A 25,732-nucleotide genomic window follows, 5' to 3' on the forward strand; every position below is an offset into this window, starting at 1 on the left:
CAAACAAATTTTCTGGTAAACACTACCTGCTCTTGCAATAGGTCCACCTGTTGTCGCATCTCCTCCCGCTTCTTCCTGAGCCTTTGGTTGTCCTCCTTTGTGTATTTGTGGATGTTGTGCTCCATCTGATATTCTGCCTCATAGATCTCAGTCTGCAGACATAAAATATCATATATAAATAATGCGCATCATCCTTTCCTGTGCTCCTGAGAACAGAGCCCTGCGACCACTTGGTGGTGCTTTTGTCCATCTAATTCCATGCTTTTTCTCCATAGCAACAGTAAGTGGAGAGCATTTGGATTCTGTGTTAAAATGAAAAGCCCACCTGACACCTCAGTGCTTCTAGCTGCTCTTTTAACTCTACAACCTCTTGGTGGCAATCGCAGCTTGTGGGTTTGGCCAGCAGTTGCACCTCTGAACTGGAGGGGGGCCGTGAGACACATGATGCGGGGGAAGTTGGGGACGAAGGGTCGGGGACGGTCGTCCTGACCGTGTCCTGTTTTGATAAACGATACATTGCATCAGGGCTCTCAGATTCTCACCAAGCAAAAAAGAAGAGATGGAAACACCTTTTGGACAAGTGGCTCGAGCATTCGGCCCTCCAGTAGCTTGACATACTCTTGTAGTTCCTGATTCTTCTTCAGCTGCAGCATGAGCGCCTGCTCGTAATAGTCCTTTGCACTCTAACACAAACATCGGTAACTTGTGTTATGTTGATACCCAGCAGACTTCACACAGAAGGGTGAGAGGTCGCGATTTGAAACCAGAGGCAAGCGCTGAAGCAGAAGGGCCACGCTGATCTGCCATATAATTCTACATGCAATTCCAGAGTCCAGTGATTTTACATCCATGCTTGGTAAAAAGAACCATTTCATGCCCTACGCAACTGAGCAGTTGGAAATGGGAAGGTCTGTGACTTTAAAGTCTGTAGCTTTGTAGCCTGTGTAATGCAGTTTTTGTCACGGACGGGCTAACAAGGAGCGAGGCAGTGGACCCAAATGAAGGAGAACAACATTGCAGACCTTTAACAATAAAAAAAACATCAAACCCACAAACAAAAGCAGAACAAAAGTGACTAATCAAAATCGCAAAACTTACTTGGGACATAAGGCAAGAATAAGGCAGGCCCCGGAAACAAGCATGACATAGACAAATCCCTGAGAAAAGCCCGATTCGCAAAGGATTAATATTATCTGGGAACCTCTGGTGAATTGTACTAATTACGGAAAATGTGTTTGTAAAAATTCCGACACGATAACATTGCCATAATTTGCCGAACACAGACGTCTTCTGATAATACAAGTCCCGTGAGAATCTGTAATCGTTTAATTGTAAATGTGTCACTTTCCTGTGTTTCCTTTCTTTCCGCCTTCATGTCTGTTTATATGTGAATTTCTTATATTTGTCATGGGTATGGGAGACTATATTTTCAAATTTAATTGGCAGTCTTGACAGTTTTTAATCGGACATTCAATCGATCTGCAAAACAACTGATGTTTTTAAACTTTTGTGCTGTACATACAGTAGGGTTGTTCCGATCATGTTTTTTTACTCCCGATCCCGATCGTTTTAGTATCTGCCGATCCTGATATTTCCCGATCCGATTGCTTTTTTTTTGCTCCGATATAATTCCAATCATTCCCGATACTTTTTCCCGATCATATACATTTTGGCAATGCATTAAGAAAAAAATGAATAAAACTCGGATGAATATATACATTCAACATACAGTACATAAGTACTGTAATTGTTTATCATGACAATAAATCCTCAAGATGGCATTTACATTATTAACATTCTTTCTGCGAGAGGGATCCACAGATAGAAAGACTTGTAATTCTTAAAGGATAAATGTGACTTTGTATACTGTGACTAAATATTGCCATCTAGTGTATTTGTTGAGCTTTCAGTAAATGATACTGCAGCCATTTAACTTCTGCCCAAATGCATGATGGGAAGTGCAACCATGACTGTGCGCAGGGGCACCAATTCATATATCTTCTCTGCGTTGGAAAAGAACATAGGGTGAGAAGAAAATGATCAACTACTACCTTCCTTCCCAACACATTGTCTCCCACGTTATCTTTAATTGCTGAGAGAGGTATTGTAAGGCTTTAGCCACATAAAAGGTGGCTCCAAAGGCTGTCAAAATCCTCTCTACTCATTGTACGCTGTCTTTTAGCGCTATCTATAGGTAAAACGGCGTCTTTATAGATTGAACGCGACAATGCGTGAGTGGGTCATGCAGCGCATGCGTTAATGATCTAACGTGATTAATTAAAAAAAATTAATTACCGCCATTAACGCAATACATTTGATAACCCTACTTTAAGCCAAAACTACTCTGGATGAGTGTAAAATATTCAGTCTATAACGTTAAATACAATTAGAAAACGATTTAAATAATATATATGTATATATATATATATATATATATATACATATTTAAAAAAGGCATGTCCGATATTTTTTTTGCCGATTCCGATACTTTGAAAATGACGTGATCTTTAACATACAGTAATATGCATGTGTAAGGCATTATCAGAATGAGTGGAATAACTGATGTTATTGACATATTTTCAGCCCATCGACTGTCAAAAAAGATCTTCTGCCTCTTCTTTGTGTTTATTGGCATGTGGCATCTGATGTTCAAAGGAGCATTACTGCCACTTATTGTGAGGGCTGTAATTCCATTAAAACAAACTTCAGATTTTGGAATAAAAGAGGTCCACGGGTCATACTAATGCCGTGTGAATAGGGCTATCGTCCAACCCTGTGTTTTTCAACCACTGTGCCACAGCACAGTAGTGGCGTAGTGTCTACTGTGCTGTGGAAAATTATTCGCTTTCAACTAATTGATGTAAAAAAAAATTTTTTTTTAAAAATTGAATTCGCAAATGTGACATTGCTGAGTGCCCCTGACGTCCAGTAGTTTGTAATCGTGCAATACGCTTCCATATCAGTAGGTGTCAGTAGCAGGCTTGCCACCTTTCAGAAACAGAAATAAGGGACGCCCCCTCGAGGCCAAAGCCGTACAGGCAAAAAAAAAAAGGGGACATCCCCAAAACTCTTAAAATGCATAGAAATCTACCTATTTACTACTACCGTTTCCCAAACCTTTGAACGGTAGTGTATATATATTCCGTATTGGTTTAATACGGAACGAAAATTTTAATTCCCAATTCGGAACGATACCTTATTTCAAGGCACAAGTGGCAAGCCTAGTCAGTAGGTAGCTAATTACTTTGTTTAGTAATGCGTAAGAGGTAAGAGTTAGTGGCTAGCTAACGAAACTATAAAGGTGAAGTAAGAATGGCTTTGGGGCTATTGTTAGCGGCTAGCTAGCGAAACTATAATGGTGACAGCGATGATAAAGGTTTTTCAAAAGAAAAGATGCTAACTCAGAATTGAACTCTGGAAGCAAAAGGAAGCAGATTGTTTCCTCTCGGAGAGTCTCTGGTGTGAGGCAGTAAACAAAAGGTATCTTGGGATTTACACTAGATTATAAAGAAGAATTGAACATAGCATGATTAACTTTCATGGGGGATGCAGTGATACCTACTCCAATACATTTGAACAAATAATCCGAGTGATTATATTGTTAATATGGATTACAGAAATTAATTTGTAATTTAATCTTTTTTTTTTTTTTTGCTGGAGGTGTGCCTTGGGATTTTCTCAATGAAATAAGCGTGCCGTGGCTCCAAAAAACACTGGAATAACCCAAACAGGGAGCTTTTATATAAAGTACAATCAACCTGTAGTGTTGCACGGAAAACATTTTTTTGTTCCCAATACCGCCTGGTTTACCCAGTTATGCGGTATAGACCAATACTGTACCGATATCTTGTTTGAAAAAAACAAAACAAAACAAAACAAAACAAAACAATATACAGGTATGTATATTTTTCTCTTAAAGGGATCCACGGATAGTAAGACTTGTACTGTATTCTTAAAAGATAAACGTTGTTATAAATTAAAATAATTTGGTATTGAAACCCCTCTTGATGTTTTCGTTTATATATAATTTGTACAATTAGTTTAACTAGTAGGTCGCCATTGTTGTTGACGTCGCAGGGCGGTGAGGTCACATGGTTACGCTGCCGGGCTTCCAGAGACATAGCTTCTAGTAACATAAACATGTCATCTGTTCAACCCTTCACTTTGAATCCAAGAGGAACATTAGCGAGCATGACAGCACTGTCGATATTTCACAAAACGAGCAGCAAAAGCAAAAGGAACAGGAAAGACGAGATGAGACGAGAGTACAAAGGACATACCCGGTGTTCTGCCAAAATGTGCTACACCGGCGAAACGTTTACAAGAGGCAAACTTGACACCCAAAGTACTACCTTGCGCTTTCAGCTTGTTTTGTTCAGCTGCATACAGACAGAAGATACTAACGATGTCTTGAGAAAATACTTAAACATAGTAATATCAAATAAGAGTGGCTTAAATATGCTACGTGACTAATGTGGTCAAAAGATCAACAATCTGCTTTAGAGCTACACTATGCTTTAAAGTATGAGAGGGAAACACATGCAAAAAGTATTTTGAGGCAATGAAAAGGTAATAAAAGAGTCAATAAAAACACAAATAGTAAGTACTTTCGCTTTTAACCGATTAGCCGCGTAGAATGAATTGCAGTAACCCGGTAGTATTCATCGAGTGACAGTGACAATCTACCTCATCGATAAAACATGGCGCCCTCTGTAGGTCAAAACATGTACCGTATTTTTCGGACTATAAGTCGCACCTGCCATAAAATGGCCAACGAAGAGGAAAAAAAACATATATAAGTCGCACCGGAGTATAAGTCGCATTTTTGGGGGAAATTTACTTGATAAAATCCAACACATAGAACAGATCTTGAAAGGCAATTTAATAAAAAAATACAATAGAGAACAACATGCTGATTAAGTGTACAGTTTGATAATGTTACATGATGCATGAACAACGAAATGTGAATATAATGTCCTCACCGGGACGCTACGGCTCGGTCTTGGCTATACAGCGAGCTAAACTCTCAAATGACGATGCTGGACGTCCGTATTATTTGCTGACTTTATTTTGCCCGTCGTTATGACATCATCATTTGAAGAGTGAAACTAAAAATACAAATAATACAAATCAATTTCGTCCTCAATACCAAACAGATTCGCATCAACGTAAATAAATGATAATTAGCTGCTATTACAGCAATGACACAAACGATTAGCATGCGTTCGTTCGCTAGCATTAGCACATCGTTAAAAAAACCACACAACTGGCTTTAAGTGTCCGATCGCGGATGGAAAACACACAACAACAACAGAAAAGATGATACACACAGGCTTTGCCTCTGTACAGATATTTTACAAGCATAAACAATAAATGTACGTTCGCAGCCGTGTTTCTCTCTCTCTCTCTCTCTCTCTCTCTCTCTCTCTCTCTCTCTCTCTCTCTCTCTCTCTCTCTCTCTCTCTCTCTCGCCCACTCGCTCAGACGCTGCCTAGCTGTCCTTCTTCTGGCGTGTGAGCGCTCTTCTTTGCGTAAACAAGTGCGAGTACTGCCCCACTTGGGCTTGAAAGAGCCACGAACTAAAAGCATGCATTTCAGTATAAAAAAGTCGATAATACAATTGAACACACATTGCCAAAGGCAGAACGCGAACGTGGCCATAGCTATTAAGAGTTATTCAGAAACTATAGCATAAAGAACATGCTAACAAGTTTACCAAACCATCAGTGTCACTCCAAAACACCAAAATAACATGTCAAATGATATCATAATGTGTTAATAATTCCACACATACAGTGGGGCAAATAAGTATTTAGTCTACCACTAATTGTCCAAGTTCTTCCACTTGAAAATATTAGAGAGGCCTGTAATTGTCAACATGGGTAAACCTCAACCATGAGAGACAGAATGTGAAACCCCCCCCCCAGAAAATCGCATTGTTTGATTTTTAAAAATGGTATTTGCAAATCATGGTGGAAAATAAGTATTTGGTCTATACCAAAAGTTCATCTCAATACTTTGTTATGTACCTTTTGTTGGCAATAACGGAGGCCAAACGTTTTCTGTATCTCTTCACAAGCTTTTCACACACTGTTGCTGGTATTTTGGCCCATTCCTCCATGCAGATCTCCTCTAGAGCAGGGATGTTTTGGGTCTGTCGTTGGGCAACACAGACTTTCAACTCCCTCCTCACCCCGTGGCGTCAAAATGATAACAAGAACGGGGAGCAAAAATCCCAGAACCACACGGGGGGACCCAGTGATTGACCTACAGAGAGCAGGGACCACAGTAACAAAGGCTACTATCAGTAACACAATGCGCCGCCAGGGATTCAAATCCTGCACTGCCAGACGTGTCCCCCTGCTGAAGAAAGTACATGTCCAGGCCCGTCTGCGGTTCGCTAGAGAGCATTTGGATGATCCAGAAAAGGACTGGGAGAACGTGTTATGGAGGAGACAGAATACTGAATTGCATCCAAAGAACACCATACCCACTGTTAAGCATGGGGGTGGAAACATCATGCTTTGGGGCTTTTTATCTGCAAAGGGACCAGGACGACTGATATGTGTAAAGGAAAGAATGTATGGGGCCATGTATCGAGAGATTTTGAGTGAAAATCTCTTTCCATCAGCAAGGGCATTGAAGATGAGACGTGGCTGTGTCTTTCAGCATGACAATGATCCCAAACAAACAGCCAGGGCAACAAAGGAGTGGCTTCGTAAGAAGCATTTCAAGGTCCTGGAGTGGCCTAGCCAGTCTCCAGGTCCCAACCCCATTGAAAATCTGCGGAGTGAGTTGAAAGTCCATGTTGCCCAACGACAGCCCCAAAACATCACTGCTCTAATGGAGATCTGCATGGAGGAATGGGCCAAAATACCAGCAACAGTGTGTGAAAAGCTTGTGAAGAGTTACAGAAAACGTTTGGCTTCCGTTTTTGCAAACAAAGGGTACATAACAAAGTATTGAGATGAACTTTAGGTTTTGACCAAATACTTATTTTCCACCATGATTTGCAAATAAATTATTTAAAAATCAAACAATGTGATTTTCTGTTTTTTTTTCTCCACATTCTATTGCTCATGGTTGAGGTTTAACCATGTTGACAATTACAGGCCTCTCTAATATTTTCAAGTGGGAGAACTTGCACAATTAGTGCTTTACTAAATACTTATTTGCCCCACTGTAAGTCGCTCCTGAGTATAAGTCGCACCTCCAGCCAAACTATGCAAAAAACCTGCGACATATAGTCCGAAAAATATGGTACTAAATATGATAGATTTTGAAATCATTGGCAATATTTTATGTGTTTCTAATAACATATTTTAGTAAAAGAGTCTGAGGTTCCCTTTAACACTAAATTTCTGCATACTCACTTTAATGTACACTTGAATGTAATTCTATCAATGCTTGGTCAGACACTGCTTAATTCGTTGTCTGCCATTGACGGCGCTAGACGTCCAATCCAATTGAGGTGGGAGGGATGGCAGCGAATGAAATTCGTTCATTCGCTGCACCCCTCCCACTTCAATTAGATTGGGCGTCTACAAGTGATAAACTCATTTAAATTCATAGCAGAAGGATCATGTGTTGGTGTGTATTTACCTGCTGGTTGTCAACTTTGAGCAGTAGTTTGCTATTTAGTTCTTTAAGGGTGGCGTTTTCTACTTCCAAAGCTTCCAGCCTGTGCTGTAATCCTACAGTGGTGTTACGGTACATCTGGTCCCACTCGTCATTCAGTTTCATCAACTGCAACACAATCATTTCATCATTAGCAACATTCACCAATATTTCATGGAAGTTCTATTAACCACAACTGGATTATTCCTTTTTTATTTTACTCTATTTTAATCAATCATCACATGAATCCCGTATTCACATTGATGTTGGCATTCATTAGGGGTGTGAGTTCATGTGAAATAGAAATAAATAACTTTTTCTGGAGACTGAATCATTTTTCTTTTCTGGTAAAAAATCAGGAAGTAGCTCAAGGTTGTATGATTTGTGGGAGAAAAAGTCATTTCTACACCTCAGCAGCAATTTTTCACACCCGCCCACATCCTCTGATTTCAACAGAGAACCGTGTCGATTCCAACATCAGCAATACATTCGGTGTACAGGAGAGCAAAACCAGCAAAGGTGAAGTTGTACCTCTTTGTTGACTCTGCGAAGCTCCGTGTTTTTGTTGAGAAGCAGCAGCTTTTCCTGGTCAGCCGAGGTGACGCTCATACTGTCCGTGGCTTGCTGCTCCATAGATGGTGACCTGTCAGACATAGAGCATACTGTTTTGCCTGCGTATAGTAAAGTTGTTTACCAAAAAGTAAACACGTGAACCAGAAGCAGCTAGGGATGGGAATTGATAGGATTTTTACGATTCCGATTCCATTATCGATATCGCTTAACAATTCGATTCTTTATCGATTCTCTTATCGATTCTAATTTGGGGAAAAAGAAGAACAAACATTTTGATTGGCATCGAGTTTGTTTAATCAGAAGTCACAACCTTACAAACTCACAACAAGGTCAAAAGAGGCCCAAAGCCTCAATATTAACTGTGGCAATAAGTGGCAAATGCACAAGAATGTGTAACATTTTACTGAAACATTTTTCTAATAGAAATAAAAAATATTGGTATATATTGGCATATAGGTCGTTGGTCTGCCATTGGCAATATGTGTTAAACTTGCAGGGGTCCCCAAACTTTTTCCTGTGAGGGCTACATAACTTTTCACTTCTCTGATGAGGGGCCGGGGTCAGTTTGTAACAGAAACAGTGTGACGATTGCAGGAGTGCCTAAATGTAAAAAATTATTGTTTTTCAAAAAGCCACAATCAAATAACCCTTTCTGGATTCTTCACGGAACAAAAGTAAATAAAATAAAAATAATAATATAATATAATAATAATAAATAATAATAACATTATTAATCAAATAGATAATAACCAAATAACCCTCTCTGAGTTCTTCACAGAAAAAGGCCAGAAAATAAATAACACCATTGAGAAAAAAAAAAAAAAAAATCAAAATGCTCTCTGGTATTGTTCAGGGGGCCGGACCAAATGTCGGGGCGGGCCGTATCCGGCCCGCGGGCCGTAGTTTGAGGACCCCTGTTAAAGTGTATTATTTACCAGTATATTGAAATGCATGTCTTTTAGTTTTTATGGCGCTTCCATGCTCAAGTGGGGAAGCCCTTGCGCTTCCTCAGGCGAAGAAGAACGTGCTCACGCGAAGGAGAGCGGGCTTACACGCGAAGAAGAAGAAATGCCGCATCCAAGCAAATGAGCGAGTTAGTGAGAGAGGGAAGCACTGCTACGACCTTACGTTTTTTGTTAATGTTTGTAAAATATCTACAGAGGCAACGCCTGTATGTATCATCTTTTGTGTTGTTGTTGTGTTCCACTCGCGATCGGACACTTAAATCCAGTTGTGTAGTGGTTTGAACGATGTGCTAATGCTAGCGAACGCATGCTAACCGTTTTGTTATTATTGTATTAGCAGCTAATCATCGCTGATTTACGTTGATGCAAACCTGTTTGTTATTGGGGACGAAATTGATTTGGTTCATTTCTATTTATAGTTTCGCCCTTCAAGTGATGGTTGAATAAAGTCAGCAAATTATACTAGCGTCTTCTGTATCATCATTTCGGAGTTAACCTAGCTGTATAGTTGTCTCGGTGAGGACAGTGCAGTCTATTCCCTCCCGATGCAGTTATCTCCACCTTCCCTCCCGATGCAGTTATCTCCACCTTGCAATGACTGCAAGTCGTTTTGTTGTAATTTTTCCTCGTGAAGTGAAGATACACTTTCGAGTGTTTGAACCTACGTGCTGTCATAGTTATGTTTACGGCTGCAATGCTCGTGCTAAACCATCGTAACCTTTCATTTTCACCCTCTTTCCTGGTGAAGTGTAGCCAAACTTTGGAGCGGGTGGTTCTTGCTGCCATGCTAGTTTGATGCTTCTGGACAACAAGACAGTCACGACGCAATATGCGTCTTTAGGAATCGTTAAAGGGATCATCAAGGCTTTTTCATTGTGATGTCGAGGCCTCGAAACACAAGGAACCGGTTCGGAATTGGAATCGGATTTCGATTCCCATCCATAGAAGCAGCAGAAGTACTCACACCCTGTACTAAAGTAGAAGTGTGCAGTAGTCATAGGTAAGGGCAGTGACATTACCGGGCTGCTTTGCTACATCTGTCACAGGGTGTCTTACATTTGTGCAGGGTACAATGAAACCACACCACTATGAAGGTATTCCATAGGTGGGGTTTGACTTTTGGGGCAGCGGGGGCACAACATGTTGATGACCCCGAAACGTAGTGTCAGCAATAAAATTAACGTACAAGAATATTTATAATAATGAATTGACAATGAGCGTTTTTTTCCCCATCATTCATGAGGGGAATTCTAAATCAGGCTGCTTAGGCAATACTTTTCGCCAAAATCGTCATCCATTGAATATGGTACGACAGTTGGTGTCGTGCCAGTGTAGTTGCCCCAGTCAAAAATTGTATCCCTTGGGCGGAGCCAAATGGAGGTAGATTTGTGTCTTTATTATTCAACCTAAAAATGTCTCTTCAATTAAAAAAAAAGTGTTTGAATTAGGGCTGTCAAAATTATCGCGTTAACGGGCGGTAATTAATTTTTAAAATTAATCACTTTAAAATATTTGACGCAATTAACGCACATGCCCCGTTCAGACAGATTTAAATGACAGTACAGTCAAATGGCCACTTGTTAATTGTGTTTTATGGAGTTTTGCCGCCCTCTGCTGGCGCTTGGGTGCGACTGCTTTTATAGGCTTCAGCACCCATGAGCATTGTGTAAGTAATTATTGACATCAACAATGGCGGATTACTAGTTTATTTTTTGATTGAAAATTTTACAAATTTTATTAAAAGGAAAACATTTAGAGGGGTTTAAATATAATATTTCTGTAACTTGTACTAACATTTATCTTTTAAGAACTACACATCTTTCTATCCATGAATCGCTTTAACAGAATGTTAATAATGTTAATTTCATCTTGTTAAAATAAACAAATACAATCCTTATGTACAATATGTTGAATGTATATATCCAACTTGTGTCTTATCTTTCCATTCCAACAATAATTTACTGAAAAATATGGCATATTTTATAGATGGTTTGAATTGCGATTAATTGCGATTAAATACGATTAATTTTTAAGCTGTAATTAACTCGATTAAAAATTGTAATCGTTTGACAGCACTAGTTTGAATGCAAAAATAAATTTGAAACTCAAATAACTCAATAGAAAAAAATGGATGTGAAAGCTATTTTTTTTTTTTTTTTTTTTTTTTTTTGGGATTGAAGTCAAGTGTTTTTTTGATTGAAGCAACTTTTTTGATTGAAGTAATGTTGATTTGTTTTTGGGCCACATTTTGGCATTTTTGTTTTTATTATTCAATCAAAAAAACAATTTGCTTAAAAAATATAGATTTTCAAAAAGAAAATCACTTCAATCAAAAAAAAAAAAAAAAAAAAGAAAAATTTCAATCATAGAAAAAATATTTGAGATTGAAAAATTAGCATTTGAACACTTAATTTTTCATTGAAAAAGTTTTGTTTGGTTGAAGCAATCCTTTTGGTGTTTGGGCCATATTATTAGGACATTTGTGTCTAAATCATTCAATCCCAAAAAAAACTTCAATCAAAAAAAATATTTTCGATCTAAGAAAAAAAAAATCATTTTCTAAAATATTTTTTTTCTAATATTTTTTGGGGGGCGGGAGGGGGGGCAATTGTATGCAAAGAAAATGACTGCCTTAGATGTTCGAAAAATAATTTTGACCAATTATAAAAATATATTTTTTTGTTCATTTCCTTCATTTTTGTTGCAGTTTTATTGCTTTACAATATATATGTATAGGAAAGTCAATTACATGCAATGACACTTTTTGGACACCAGGGGGGTCCTGGACCCCCTTAAAATCCGCTTATGTATTCTGGAGAGAAATGTGCAGCTAAGTGTCAGAAAGCCTGCTGAATAGTTAAGAGCAAAACATTGCAATATTCTGAAGTTGCTTTCTATGAGTCCTGATCTAAATCTTATTGAACATATATGGCCTCTGAAAGCAACGTTCAAACTTTGGACAACAAGATAAATTTGAACATGCCTTGGAGGTGCACAAGTCACAGTTGAACTCACAAAAACATTCGATTGGAGCGATTGCCGAAAAAAGGTTGTGCTACAAAATAATTTGTAATTTCTATTACTGCCATATGTAAGTTGAACCAGTTCTATCAATCACCTTGTTTTTAAATCCACAGAATTTATTTTTAGTGTGTTTCAAAGTTGTGATTCTAGACATCACAATCAACTAGTCATGTTAACTAGTCATGGTAACCCCTGAGCTGAACTCTTTTACCATATTTTTCGGACTACAGGTAGTCCCTGGGTTACGAACGAGTTCCGTTCCAATGCCAATTTCAGCGTAAATCGGAATTAACCCTTTAAGTACCCGGTTAGGTCTGGCTGGACTGTCGCCTTGTACGACTGAGAAGAGGACTCAGACGTCTGACATGGATAAAGGATAGCTGCGCTCTGGTATACATAAGACTGTAAGTTGTTTCAGCTAATATACAGTATGTTTGTGTATGCATTTTTAATTCAGTTTACAGCTACAATTTGTGGAGTCACGTGTGAGCGATTTGCTCTGAGAATTGTAAATACGTTAGCATTTGTAGCATTGTAGACTTTTGTTCGGCAAATTAGGCTAATTTAATCTACTAAATTTACATATTGATCAAACAAGATGGGCATGGACCCAAAAGCAGACAACAATTGAGGGAATGCATACAAGGGATTATTAGTAGAAACAAAACAAACAAGCAATCGCGGAAAAGGATGAATGGGTCCGTTACAATACAGTGGGGCAAATAAGTATTTAATCAACCACCAATTGTGCAAGTTCTACTACTTGAAAAGATTAGAGAGGCCTGTAATTGTCAACATGGGTAAACCTCAACCAGAAGAGACAGAATGTAAAAGAAAAAAACAGAGAATCACATTGCTTGATTTTTAATGAATTTATTTCCAAATTAGAGTGGAAAATAAGTATTTGGTCACCTACAAACAAGCAAGATTTCTGGCTGTCAAAGAGGTCTAACTTCTTCTAACGAGTTAACGAGGTCTAACGAGGCTCCACTCGTTACCTGTATTAATGGCACCTGTTTTAACTCATTATCGGTATAAAAGACACCTGTCTCAGTCAGTCACACTCCAAACTCCACTACGGCTAAAAGAGCTGTCGAAGGACACCAGAGACAAAATTGTAGACCTGCACCAGGCTGGGAAGACTGAATCTGCAATAGGTAAAATGCTTGGTGTAAAGAAATCAACTGTGGGAGAAATTATTACAAAATGGAAGACATACAAGACCACTGATAATCTCCCTCGATCTGGGGCTCCAAGATCTCACCCCATGGCGTCAAAATGATAACAAGAATGGTGAGCAAAAATCCCAGAACCACACGGGGGGACCTAGTGAATGACCTACAGAGAGCTGGGACCACAGTAACAAAGGCTACTATCAGTAACACAATGCGCCACCAGGGACTCAAATCCTGCACTGCCAGACGTGACCCCATGCTGAAGAAAGTACACGTCCAGGCCCGTCTGCGGGTCGCTAGAGAACATTTGGATGATCCAGAAGAGGACTGGGAGAATGTGTTATGGTCAGATGAAAGCAAAATAGAACTTTTTGGTAGAAACGCAGGTTCTTGTGTTTGGAGGAGAAAGAATACTGAATTGCATCCGAAGAACACCATACCCGCTGTGAAGCATGGGGGTGGAAACATCATGCTTTGGGGCTGTTTTTCTGCAAAGGGACCAGGACAACTGATCTGTGTAAAGGAAAGAATGAATGGGGCCATGTATCAAGAGATTTTGGGTGAAAATCTCTTTCCATCAGCAAGGGCATTGAAGATGAGACGTGGCTGGGTCTTTCAGCATGACAATGATCCCAAACACACAGCCGGGGCAACAAAGGAGTGGCTTCGTAAGAAGCATTTCAAGGTCCTGGAGTGGCCTCGCCAGTCTCCAGATCTCAACACCATAGAACATCTGTGGAGGGAGTTGAAAGTCCGTGTTGCCCAACGACTGCCCCACAACATCACTGCTCTAGAGGAGATCTGCATGGAGGAATGGGCCAAAATACCAGCAACAGTGTGTGAAAAGCTTGTGAAGAGAAAAAGTATGGCCTCCGTTATTGCCAACAAAGGGTAGATAACAAAGTATTGAGATGAGCTTTTGGTATTGACCAAATACTTATTTTCCACCATGATTTGCAAATAAATTCTTTAAAAATCAAACAATGTGATTTTCTGTTTTTTTTTTCTCCACATTCTGTCTCTCATTGTTGAGGTTTACCCATGTCGACAATTAAAAAGGCCTCTCTAATATTTTCAAGTGGGAGAACTTGCACAATTAGTGGTTGACTGAATACTTATTTGCCCCACTGTATGTTATCTTCAAGTTCAGTATCACTTCTGAACAATACTGCCACCTCTGGAAGTAGAGCGCATGCCTCGAGCGCCCTAGTCACAGCTGTCAGTATAGACCCTACCCACGTGACGTCACAACTCCGCTCTCCTGACTGGTGCCGCCCACTTGTCCGTCAACACATCGTGTTGACCTGTTACGGCTACGTACATTCCTCCAATAGGGAATGGGACGTACTACGTCATTGTTTGGACCCGCCTCCATGCTGGCAATATAATTCACTTCCGGGCCGGCAGAGTCAATGCGGATTGTAACGTGTGATAGTGCTAAGCTAACTCTTTCGGTGTTTTAGAAAGAAAATATGGGTGCTTTATTGTTGCGTTACCGGGTGCAACAGCGTCTCCTACGACAAAAAAGGGGTGAGGAAAAATGGACTCACTTTTCACCGTTTTCCTGCATGGAGGACCAAATATCAGATCACGAAGGTACGACGGATGGCTGGATTGCAGCGGTTCGTCAGAAAAGCATTTCTCTTGATCATATTTCTGCTGGAATGAGAGTGTGTTCCTGTCATCTCTACTCTTGTAAGTTGAACGATTTATCCACTTTTGGTTTCAATACGTTTTTGTTTTTTTACACCGTTGTGTAAATCTGCCTCGGTAGCAATGCTCGCCTACTACGACTCCCCTACCTGTTGTGTTCCTAGGTAAACCTACTGACAACACATTCTGATTGGTCACCATCTCTCTTCTTGGATCATTTGACAAAGAAAATTTGTTCAATGGAGTGGTTCCATTTGTCCTGTGTCGGACTCAAACAAGCCCCTGCAGCAGACGCCATCTGGGTCTGCCCTTCTCGTCGATGAACTGCGGGCTTTTAACTTGTGAAAATGCAAGAACTTTAATGCACATATTTATTCTGCCTGGCTATTTAACTATGGCCAGTGACGTTTTTTTTTTTTTTTTTTTTAAACCACTTTGACAAAGACACCTTTCATTGTAATGTTGAATTTATATATTCTATTATTATTTTTAAATTATAATATTCTTATTTGCACTTATGTAGACTTTAGACTGTCAATTCAAATAGTGTTGGAAAAGTTGCAATACCTAAAATAGAAATGCAAGAACTGTAAAGTACATATTTATACACCTTTATTTACCTAAGGCCACTGGATGTTTTTTAACTGCTTTGAAAAATACAGTTTTTGTTGTGATCTTGTATTTATATAGCATATAGCTTTTTATAATGTATTATGTATTATAATATTTGCTGCCCCCTGCCAGAGTGTGGGCCATTTTGTACTAAAATGATTTTAAACTGTCAGTTCAAATAGTGTTGGAGACTAGTACTTGCAATACTTAAAATGGAAATGCAAGAACTTTAAAGCACATATTTATCCTGTCTGGCAATTTACCCAAGGCCAGTAAATAGTGTTTTAAACTGCTTTGACAAAGACACGTTTATTGTGATCTTGTATTTGTGTATTACTTATAATTATATAATATTTGCTGCCACCGTCAGAGGGTGGGCCTTGTTTGCACTAATTTAAAGATTTTAAACTGTCAATTCAAATATCGTATTGGAGAAATTGCATTACTTGAAATAAATCTATTGCAACTTATCAGTCCCAGTTCTTGTCTACAACACTGTCCAAAAATTGTCAATGCATATTCCAAATAGAATAACAAAATTAAGTCACCTGACTTTGTAATTATTACACCTGTTTATTATGAAGACCTGAAGTAAACAACAAGCAGTTACAGTTTGTCAAGAAGTTGTTCAAGTCATGTTTTGGTATTCATATTTTATTGACTTTTCATAACACTTGGGATCGTGTTTGTAAGAGCAGAGCAAACTGAAGTTTCAGCGTGCACTCTTCGCCTTTCCAACCTCTCAACGCTCCGATGTGGTGCGCTTGACCTCAGAATAACCCAAGAAGAGATATGGTGACCAATCGGGATGTGTTGTCAGCATTTCATATGCAGGTTTTCCTAGTAACACAACAGGTAGGTGATGAGGAGGAGTAGGTTAGCATTGCTACCGAGGCAGATTTACACAACAGTAAAGAAAAAAACAAAAAACGTATTGAAACCAAAACGGATAAATCGTTCAACTTACAAGAGTAGAGATAAGGGGAATACACTCTCATTCCAGCAGAAATATGATCATAAGAAATGCTTTTCCGACGAACCGCTGCAATCCAGCCATCCGTCGTACCTTCGTGATCTGATATTTGGTCCTCCATGCAGGAAAACGGTGAAAAGTGAGTCCATTTTTCCTAACCCCTTTTTTTGTCGTAGGAGACGCTGTTGCACCCGGTAACGCAACAATAAGCACCCATATTTTCTTTCTAAAACACCGAAAGAGTTAGCTTAGCACTACCACACGTTACAATCCGCATTGACTCTGCCGGCCCGGAAGTGAATTATATTGCCAGCATGGAGGCGGGTCCAAACAATGACGTAGTACGTCCCATTCCCTATTTACGGCGTGTTTTTCTGCTCGTTAACATTAATAATCAAAATGGTGAAGGCGTGTGTGGCGGTCGGTTGCAATAACAGAGAAGATAGACGGAGAGACTTGAAGTTCTACCGGATTCCGAGAGACACGGAGAGGAGAGAGCGAGATGGGCTGCTGCAATTCGACGAGAAAACTGGGCTCCAAACGATTACCACAGATTATGTAGTAGTCATTTTATATCTGGTAAGATGCATTTAATATATATTTAGAGGGTTTTGGGCTGACAACCATAATTAAGATCATTGCTAGGCTAATCGCCGACAACATACACGTATGTATGTCGTGAGAGTGCTATCGCTAAACCATATAAACATTAAAAGCCCTAGCTCCATTGACAAATGACATGAAATACATTAGACTTGACAGTGGATGTTAGCAAGAACAAAAGATTTTGAATTGAAAATTTCGTAACTCACCTTCCGAGCACAAGATTCCTGCCGAATTTTCGTGTACGAGGACCTGTTTCACCCAACCAGCAACGTAGCATTTATAAGCCTCCAAGCTCTTAAAGTTTTTCAAACTTTGGTGAGAATAGGCTGATTTTGTGTGGACAAGATAGTTGTAAATATCAGGGTCAGGCAGAGACGGCGAAGGCAGCCGGTCAAAAATCATCGATTTAGGCATCAAATATGGATCTGGCGACTGTATAGAACGAAGCTTTTCGACATAACGCCTTTTATGCAACACATCCAGTGAGTTTACGGCATCAGAAAGCACCGGGTCTTCCATGAAATGCATTTTAAATTCCTCGATCAATTGAAACCAATGCTAATACAGAGACAAAATGACGGACAAGTGGGCGGAACCATACAGCGAGCACGTGGTTTTATAAAAACACAAAAGCATATATAAGTCGTACCTGAGTGTAAGACGCAGGCCCAGCCGATATTTTGGTAACTTCTTACAAAAAGTGACTGGATAACCACACACTCACACACACACAAGAATGAACTAGCCAAAGATAAAAACAGGGAAAAAATACGGTTTACCATGTGTGTTTTTAAGATTAAATGGTAAATTTTTCAGTGCAAGCAACTAAGTATTTGTACTAATGGCAGAAAGCAGTAGCAGAGATTTCCATGAATAAAAGCAAACACATATATGCACAGAACCTCAGGGTACTTTTAACACCCACTCACAAAGAGTGAGTGCACTTTCAGAGAATAAAACCCAAGCCATTATGTTCACCCACGCACACACACGCATATGTATGTGTAGTCACATTAGGCACTCAAGACAGCTCAAAAAAATGTTTACCATCATATTCAATTTGCGTTACACTGCAAAGGATGAATCACTATCGAATCATTTTGGATGATAGCAAATAAAAAACTGGCAGACATTAATTAGTCAGAGTGACTTGCTCAGTGGTCGTGTTGCGAGGTTTCGTCTCAGAGGAATAGCTTGCAGAGAGGGAATAGAGAGGACATGCTCCTGGAAGAACACTCGCAGCTTTGCATGTAGCGCCTGGGGCGTTCTCACACATGCACGCTGCAGGACTCGCGAAGGAAAAGATAAGGAAGAACTGTAACCCTCATTTCCCTTAAGGCCAAACTCTACTGCAAAAACACTTGCTTTCATCCTCTATACTGCACTACTCTTTAACTTCTTCTGGACTGTGTTGTTAAAAAAAAAAAAAAAAAAAAAAAAAAAAAAAAGAGTGATAATGGAGTTATTTTAAATGTCAAGTTATGAGGACACAATTATTTTCAGGGTGTTGAAAGGAGCTAAAGTAGTTAAGCTGTGTTTCAGTCATTTAAATAACAGCTTGAGTGATTACCTAATTCTTCACAGTCTAAAAGATAATGTGCGAACTGCAAAGATAAAAAGACTACGATCCATCTTTGTCATCAATTTTCCTTGATGACAGTTTTTAATACTTTTATACGATTTGGCCTATCATGCACAGTCACTGGCACATTTTGTGCATTGAAAACAAAGGTGCTTAAAAACTCCGTCCAAAGTGAAGATGTGGGAATTCTGCATTTGTAGCGCGGTCATGTGGACACTGATAACCGAAGATTTAAAGGGATCCCTCTATTTTTAAGACACGTAATTCTTAAAAGATAAATGTTAGTATGAGGTATAATAATTTGATATTAAAACCCCTCTTAATGTTTTTGTTTTAATAACGTTTGTAAAATTATTTTAAGTGATAGGTCGCCATTCTTGTTACGTCGCAGTGCGTGACGTCACCGGTCCCGTTGCCGAAATTCCAGCGTGTCACTCGTTAGCTTTCCCAACATGTCGTCAGTTCTACCCTTCCTATTTGAACCAGATCTGAAAAGTGAAGAGCAGGACAGCACTGTCGGTCGTTCACAAGACGAGCTTCAGGGAAAAATGCGTGCAGCAAATACCTGATAAGACAAAAGTTGGGCAAAACTGGTGATGCGAGAGAGTGCTGGTGGGAACTCTGGTTGGGAGCGAGAGTGTATGCTGTTTTATTAGCAGATATTCAAGGTAAGCATATTGCGTTTTCAAACTTATCCCAATATAATTATGTAGATTGTTAGCATCCAGAGCTGTCGTGTGCTTTACATACAGTACAGGCAAAAGAGCACACCTTGTGTAATCCATGTCTTGTACATTGTAACGTGTGGTAGCTAGGATACGTGTATAAAAGTACCAAAAAGGGGAGAAGCTTCCACTTATGCACATTTATTCACAAAAATAATATTTCCACCTTGACCACTCTTCACTCGGGAGCTCAGCAGTATGCAAGCATGCGTTCCCTGATGAACTCCAACATTGTTGTAAGGTCCACGTCAGAGTCACTGTCGTCACTGTAGCATGCCATAGTGCTTTAATTATTTAGTATGATTTGGGGAAAACTCCCACGAAGAATAGTCAACAAAAAAGATAGCAATAGTAATCCAGATCCGCGTTTTTTACTCACTTGAAGATCCAGGAATTCGACCGACACCATGGCAGCCGCGATCAGGCCGTCGATTCCACAAAATAGAATTATACGAAAAGCCGCTGTGGGACCGAAGAATCACAAAAAAATGGACAGATCCGAAACCACTTTGCAGACGCGGTGGGACCGTCGGATCCAGAAAATTGACGGATCCCTTACTTGATTGAGGATCCAGGAAAAATGTTCGGACGCCAGTTGTAACGCATGATGGGTAGGATACGTGCATACAGGGACCAAAAAGGGGGAGAAGCTTTCACTTATGCACATTTATTCACTAAAAATAATAATTCCACCTTGACCACTCACTTCACTCCCCTTGTTTCCATTTGACTGGAAATTGCATCCAAAAGCAGCACATCGTGGCATCTTACTTCGCGAGTTTAGGCAGCAATAAGCAATTGTTAAACACGCTAAACATTTGGAAAGATAATTATGTCATCACTGTGAGCCCGCAAACCATGGCGCCAACTAACGGTCAAAATATGGACTAAATTTTATAAAATATTGCCATTGATTTAACATTTTATGTGTTTCTAACAACATATTTTAGTACAAGAGAACAATTGTGGTTTATTAGAGCCTACATGTATTTCAGTTAGAGGATCAATTTAACGGTGGAAACGTCACTGACTGCAACAAACTTCCTACGTCACGCATGAGACCAATGTTTACATTTGGCGTAAATATGGATTCTTTCGCAGTGGGTTTAGACCTAATTACAAGACAGGTGCGTTTTCTTCCATTTATTTACAAACTCTGGCAGTGCTTCATATTAAAGAACACATGCGAAGGATGGGGGTATTATGGACAATTATTTTCCGCGTATTGTTATAAATGTACTTAAAAACGAATGAATGCGGTTGGCTGTGAAAGCTTTTTTTTCTACAAACGTGCTAGTGTAGACGTAATTATTTTTTCCAGACGTATTAGGGCAGGATCCTCTGTTTTATAAAACCCTGCTAGGGGTAGACATGGCCTTAAACTTTCGGCCCAGGGGCCAGTTACGAACCAAGGAACAACATTTTATGACCTCCATTTGACATCCAATTGTAGTGTTTGTTGCCCGCATGCATTTTGCGATGGGCAATAAAAATAAATAAATGTAATTATAAATAAAATGAATTAATTAATTGAAGGATTTATTTGCGGCGGGGGCATTTTTAAAAATAACAATAAATTAAAAAAGCAAATTAAAAAAGATATGACTAATAAATATTAAATATAAATAATCCGAAAAAAAAAAAAAATCAATTCTTCAAAAAAATATAAAAACAATAAATATAGCCTGTGTGTGTATGTATTTTGGTATTCTGATAATTTTATTTCTTTTGTTTTGTTTTATAAATCTGTTGCGACCTCACATAGCTTATCTCTTTGGCTTCCATTGACGGCAATAGACGGCCAATCCATTTTTACTGAGAGTACTGAATGATCGCTTCCAGCCCCTCCCAGTTGAACTGGATTGGACGTCTATTGCAGTCAATAGTTGTTTACAATAGCAATTTCTCTCCTTAACTAGCTAATAAAACACATAAACTGGCACCTAGGCTGGCAGTGAATGAATTAAGCTTATGATAACCTTTGAATACACATCCACTGCAGACCCGGCTGCAGAAAGAAATTACAGGGGGGGCATTACATTTTATGGGGGGGGGCACACTTCTTCAACGTAAATTTAGCCTGAACAGTGGCATTATTACCCGTACATTACTACATCAGTGCATTGAAATATTTTCTGTCACTGAAGTCACAAATGGTGGTTCATCGTAAAATCTATGACAAACGAAAACATACCTGTCAACCTGAGGCCGTTCACAATCTTATAAATAGTGACGTATGCCCTTACAAATAGGTGACTAATCTTACAACGTTCTCTGAAGCATGCAGTATGAAACAAAAATAAAACTTTTTAAAATAATATGAGTGTATTTATAATATTGTAACATATAACCTGGTGCAATCAAAGAACAATATCTTCAGCTACATCATTATTACTAAAATTTAACATTGACTATTGTTATAATTGTATGTAGCACTTTTGGAGATTTCTATCATGTCTTTTGATGGCTGCACTTCAGCTCGCAATTCCGTTTGACTTGAAGGTAGTTCGTTAGTGTGTCCAGTTATAAATTAAAAAGGTCAATTGATAAAATTAATTTACCGATGCAATCTTTGAGTCAGGAACATTTCTTTTGCTAATTCTGAGAAGTGATCAGCAATAGTTACGGTCAAATTGTGTTCGGCAACAAATTGGCAGAATGAAATCTTGGCTTTCGTCACTTTTTATTCTGCAGACTTCATCTTTATGACCAGTGTTGGTAATCTTGCTTTTAAAGAGTAATTAATTAGTTACAAATTACTTCTGCCAAAAAGTAATTGAGTTTGTAACTCAGTTACCTGAAGGTAAGAGTAATTAGTTACTGGTAACTGGTGTTGCCTTTCATGTTTTTTTTTTTTTTTCATTTAAAAAAACAAAACAAAAAAAACATAGTAAGCTTTGCTATGTTTGGAAATTGTTTAATGTTGTGAATCAACTGTTAAAGTTGTTAAAATTGCTAACGTTTTTGCATTACAGTAGTTTCCTTCTGTCTACTTTCGGCATGTTAAAGTTTTAAAACTTTTTCATCATTTAAAGATAGATTCAAGTCAAGGTGTTGCCGATTTAGGAGTATTTTAGATAAAAAGTTACTTAAGTTTGCTAGGAAGGTTCACTACAACAGAGCCTTTCTGAGGAGTCTACTGCTTCAAAATGGCGGCCGTTCATTAATGCCGCCGTCTGTCATTTCACATGTAGTTCTATAAGCATTTGATATCTCGGCGTAGATTGTAGGCTATCGGCTACAGTCAGGAAATATTGGAGCCACCTAGCCTAACATCGCATTTGCTACAGCGTCAAAACACTCTTCTCTATCAGTCTTTCTAAATTTTCTCGCGACATTCAACCAACGTAGTAACGGGGACGCACAATGTCTCGGTGTCGAAACAGTGACAAAGTCCGAATGGAGAAAAAAAAACGTAATGCACGATAAACGTACAGATTTTGAACATACGGCGTACACATTTAAAAGTCTGGGCTCACTTGTACAAATTACGCCGAAACCGTACAACTTGACAGGTATGCGAAAAACAATGATGCAGTTCTGTGTGCATTTATCCAACTAAAGTGCTTCAGCGTAAACATAACATATGCACTGATAAACATGAGCACCCAATGGCCGGCAACTCGGCCCGCCCCCCTTTTCTGTGATTGGCTAGAAATTGCCTTCGTTCGCAGCTCAGATTGGTTGAATTGAATGACGACAGATCATGATAGGATGAATAGAGGGTTTGTCCTCTCCGTGTGTGTGTGTGTCTAATGACAGTGGGTTTTGTGGAAGATTAAAAAAAATACACAGTACAGTGTAATCGAGCTAGGGCGGGCACAGCAGTCTCTCAGGGCGGGCCTTGTCCCCTAATGCCCGCCCATGCCACCGGGTCTGGTCCACTGTAGTGACCACTGTCAGTGAAAGGGTTAAAAACAGTATGTTGGTTAGTGAGTATGCCCTAGGACTACCAACTCTACTCTTTTTACATTCCAAATGTCATAGTTACAGTAAATATTTTCATGGAAACATATCTTAGAGATGAAGTTGTGTAATTGATACTGACTACTGATCACTGTTTAGACTGCTGAGTAAGCTTATGGCTGGGTAGAAACTAGTTCCTGTTTGATTAAAAGGGAAGAGTCAGTTCATGTTTATTTAAGGCAGACTTGTTTTTGCACTATGGTGGTCAGGGGTGCTGGGAGTCACTCACAACAGGGGGTGCTGAGGATCTTTTTTGGATCTTTATTTGTTCTATTTCACCTACAGTGTTTGTTGGAGTTTTTGTATTGGAAGTAAAAGCGCCCGTGTAATGTAGCTATGTAATAGCTAGACGGTGCAATGACATACGAATACATTTGAAAACTAAAAGGTTCAATAAGCCTCAATTTTACACCACCTTTTCACAAAACTCAACTTGCACATGAATATCTAACAGCGCTCTGCACGGCGGCAGCTGAACAGCAACAACAAAAAACAATAATATGGCACCAATGCAAGCATGTCGTACCTATTTGAAAACACCAAAGGTAGATAGAACTATCATCATAATCATCTTCATTTTCGACCTCGAATTGAATTTTAGAAAATTTTGCTGTTTTTATAATGAAAAAAAAAAACGTTAATTTGTTTTTGCCACATGTTAACGACTCCTCTGTCAACATGTTATTAAAGGGAACCTCGGACTAAAGACTTCTGGCTCTAATAAGCCACAATTGTTCTCTTTCACTTAAATATGTTATCAGAAACACATAAAATACTGCCATGTATTTTAAAAATCTATGATATTTAGTACATGTTTTGACCTACGGCAGGTGCCATGTTTTATGGACGCTCGGGGTGATGACGTAGTTTGTCACTTACTAGACGAACACTACCGGTCTTTTGCAATTCCTTCTACACGACGAGACATCCAACACATGCGCACGGTTGAAAGCGCTGAGTACTTACAACTTGCAACCTTTTTATTGCCTCAGAATACTTTTTTTCATGTGTTTCCCTATCATACTTTTAAGCATTGTGTTTTTTAGTCTTGTTTTGCACAAATGACGCTGCTAACTTCAAGACCGTATTGCACTATTCCTGTGTTGCGCATACAGTATTCAGTTCCAGCAAGCTATAATTACTGACATATAGCCCTAGAGTATCTATTTTCCTATTATTTTTCGCCAGTGTAGCACATTTTGACAGAACACTGTTTTGTTATCGCCTCGTCTTATCCCATCTTTCCTGTTCATTTTGCTTTTGCTGCACGTTTTGTGAAATATCGACAATGTTGTCATGCTCATTAATGTTCCTCTTGTGTTCAAATTGAAAGGGTTGAACAGATGATATGTTTATGTCACTAGATACTTTGGAAACCCGGCAGCGTAACCATGTGACATCACCGCCCTGCGACGTCAACAACAGTGGCGACCTAGTACTAGTTAAACTAATTTTACAAATTGTATAAAAACGAAAACATCAAGAGGGGGCTCAATATTAAATTATTTTAACTTATTAACATATACACTTATTTAACATTTATCTTTTAAGAACTAAAAGTTTTTCTATCCGTGGATCCTTTAAACAAACAAAAAAACATTTTTCAACATACTTTATATATTTAATCCTCAAAATTAAATACCATATTGTTTACACGTTGTATTAATTAATTAATTTATTTTAAAGGGAAAAAAAAGGAATCTACCAAAATGCTTTTTCCCCTCCCCAACAACGGGGGTGCTGCAGCACCCTCAGCACCCCACTTACGCACCACTGATGGTGATTGTCGTCATGAGCAACTGTAATTTGAATGATTCAGTACATAAAATGGTGCCTAATATTGAAAATACTTCTGTTGACTTAATCGGGACTGTCAAAGACCGAGGAAGCCCTGTGCATGCTGATCTCGAGCCTTTATTTTTTTTCTTTTCAGACAGTTGATAAACATTGTTAGCCAGTTTTACAAAGTTTCCTCCCGTAAACTGTCTTGGAAGGGCACCAAAATGCCACTGCATGCCAAACAATATGTTAATAACCCTGCCATGCGCTCTGATAAAGGGTGATAACAAATCTGTCAAGCCTGCCGCTACCCCAGGACAACTTGGCTGCATATTGTCAGCATTTGGTTAGTCAAGAGGAGATTAAAATATGAAAGGAAAACATGTGATCGCAAGTAGATGATAGAACATGAGATTATTGACGGAAAAGATAATATCACTTTTGATGACCTCACTGGAAAGTCCGTGGTCTCTTTTTGGTCC

General features: G+C 39.0%; 2 protein-coding genes across 2 annotated transcripts in view; both read right to left on the reverse strand.

The window, feature by feature from the left end:
- si:ch211-153b23.4 (uncharacterized protein LOC335392 homolog) overlaps positions 1–25,732 on the reverse strand; it is a gene marked incomplete at its 5' end in the record, with an annotated part of 147,739 nt that overhangs the window by 35,074 nt on the left and 86,933 nt on the right. The window lies entirely within an intron of this gene.
- Positions 1–25,732, reverse strand: part of si:ch211-153b23.7 (TNFAIP3-interacting protein 3) — a 115,572-nt gene that overhangs the window by 7,811 nt on the left and 82,029 nt on the right. The window contains exons 3-7 of the mRNA XM_057849452.1: positions 8,149–8,260; positions 7,603–7,746; positions 570–683; positions 326–496; positions 27–152 (exon numbers count right to left, since the gene is read on the reverse strand). Of these exons, the coding sequence (XP_057705435.1) occupies positions 27–152; positions 326–496; positions 570–683; positions 7,603–7,746; positions 8,149–8,260 (667 nt within the window). The remainder of the gene's footprint in view (positions 1–26; positions 153–325; positions 497–569; positions 684–7,602; positions 7,747–8,148; positions 8,261–25,732) is intronic.

Source organism: Corythoichthys intestinalis, chromosome 11, assembly GCF_030265065.1.
Source record: "Corythoichthys intestinalis isolate RoL2023-P3 chromosome 11, ASM3026506v1, whole genome shotgun sequence".
Classification (NCBI taxonomy): Eukaryota; Metazoa; Chordata; class Actinopteri; order Syngnathiformes; family Syngnathidae; genus Corythoichthys; species Corythoichthys intestinalis.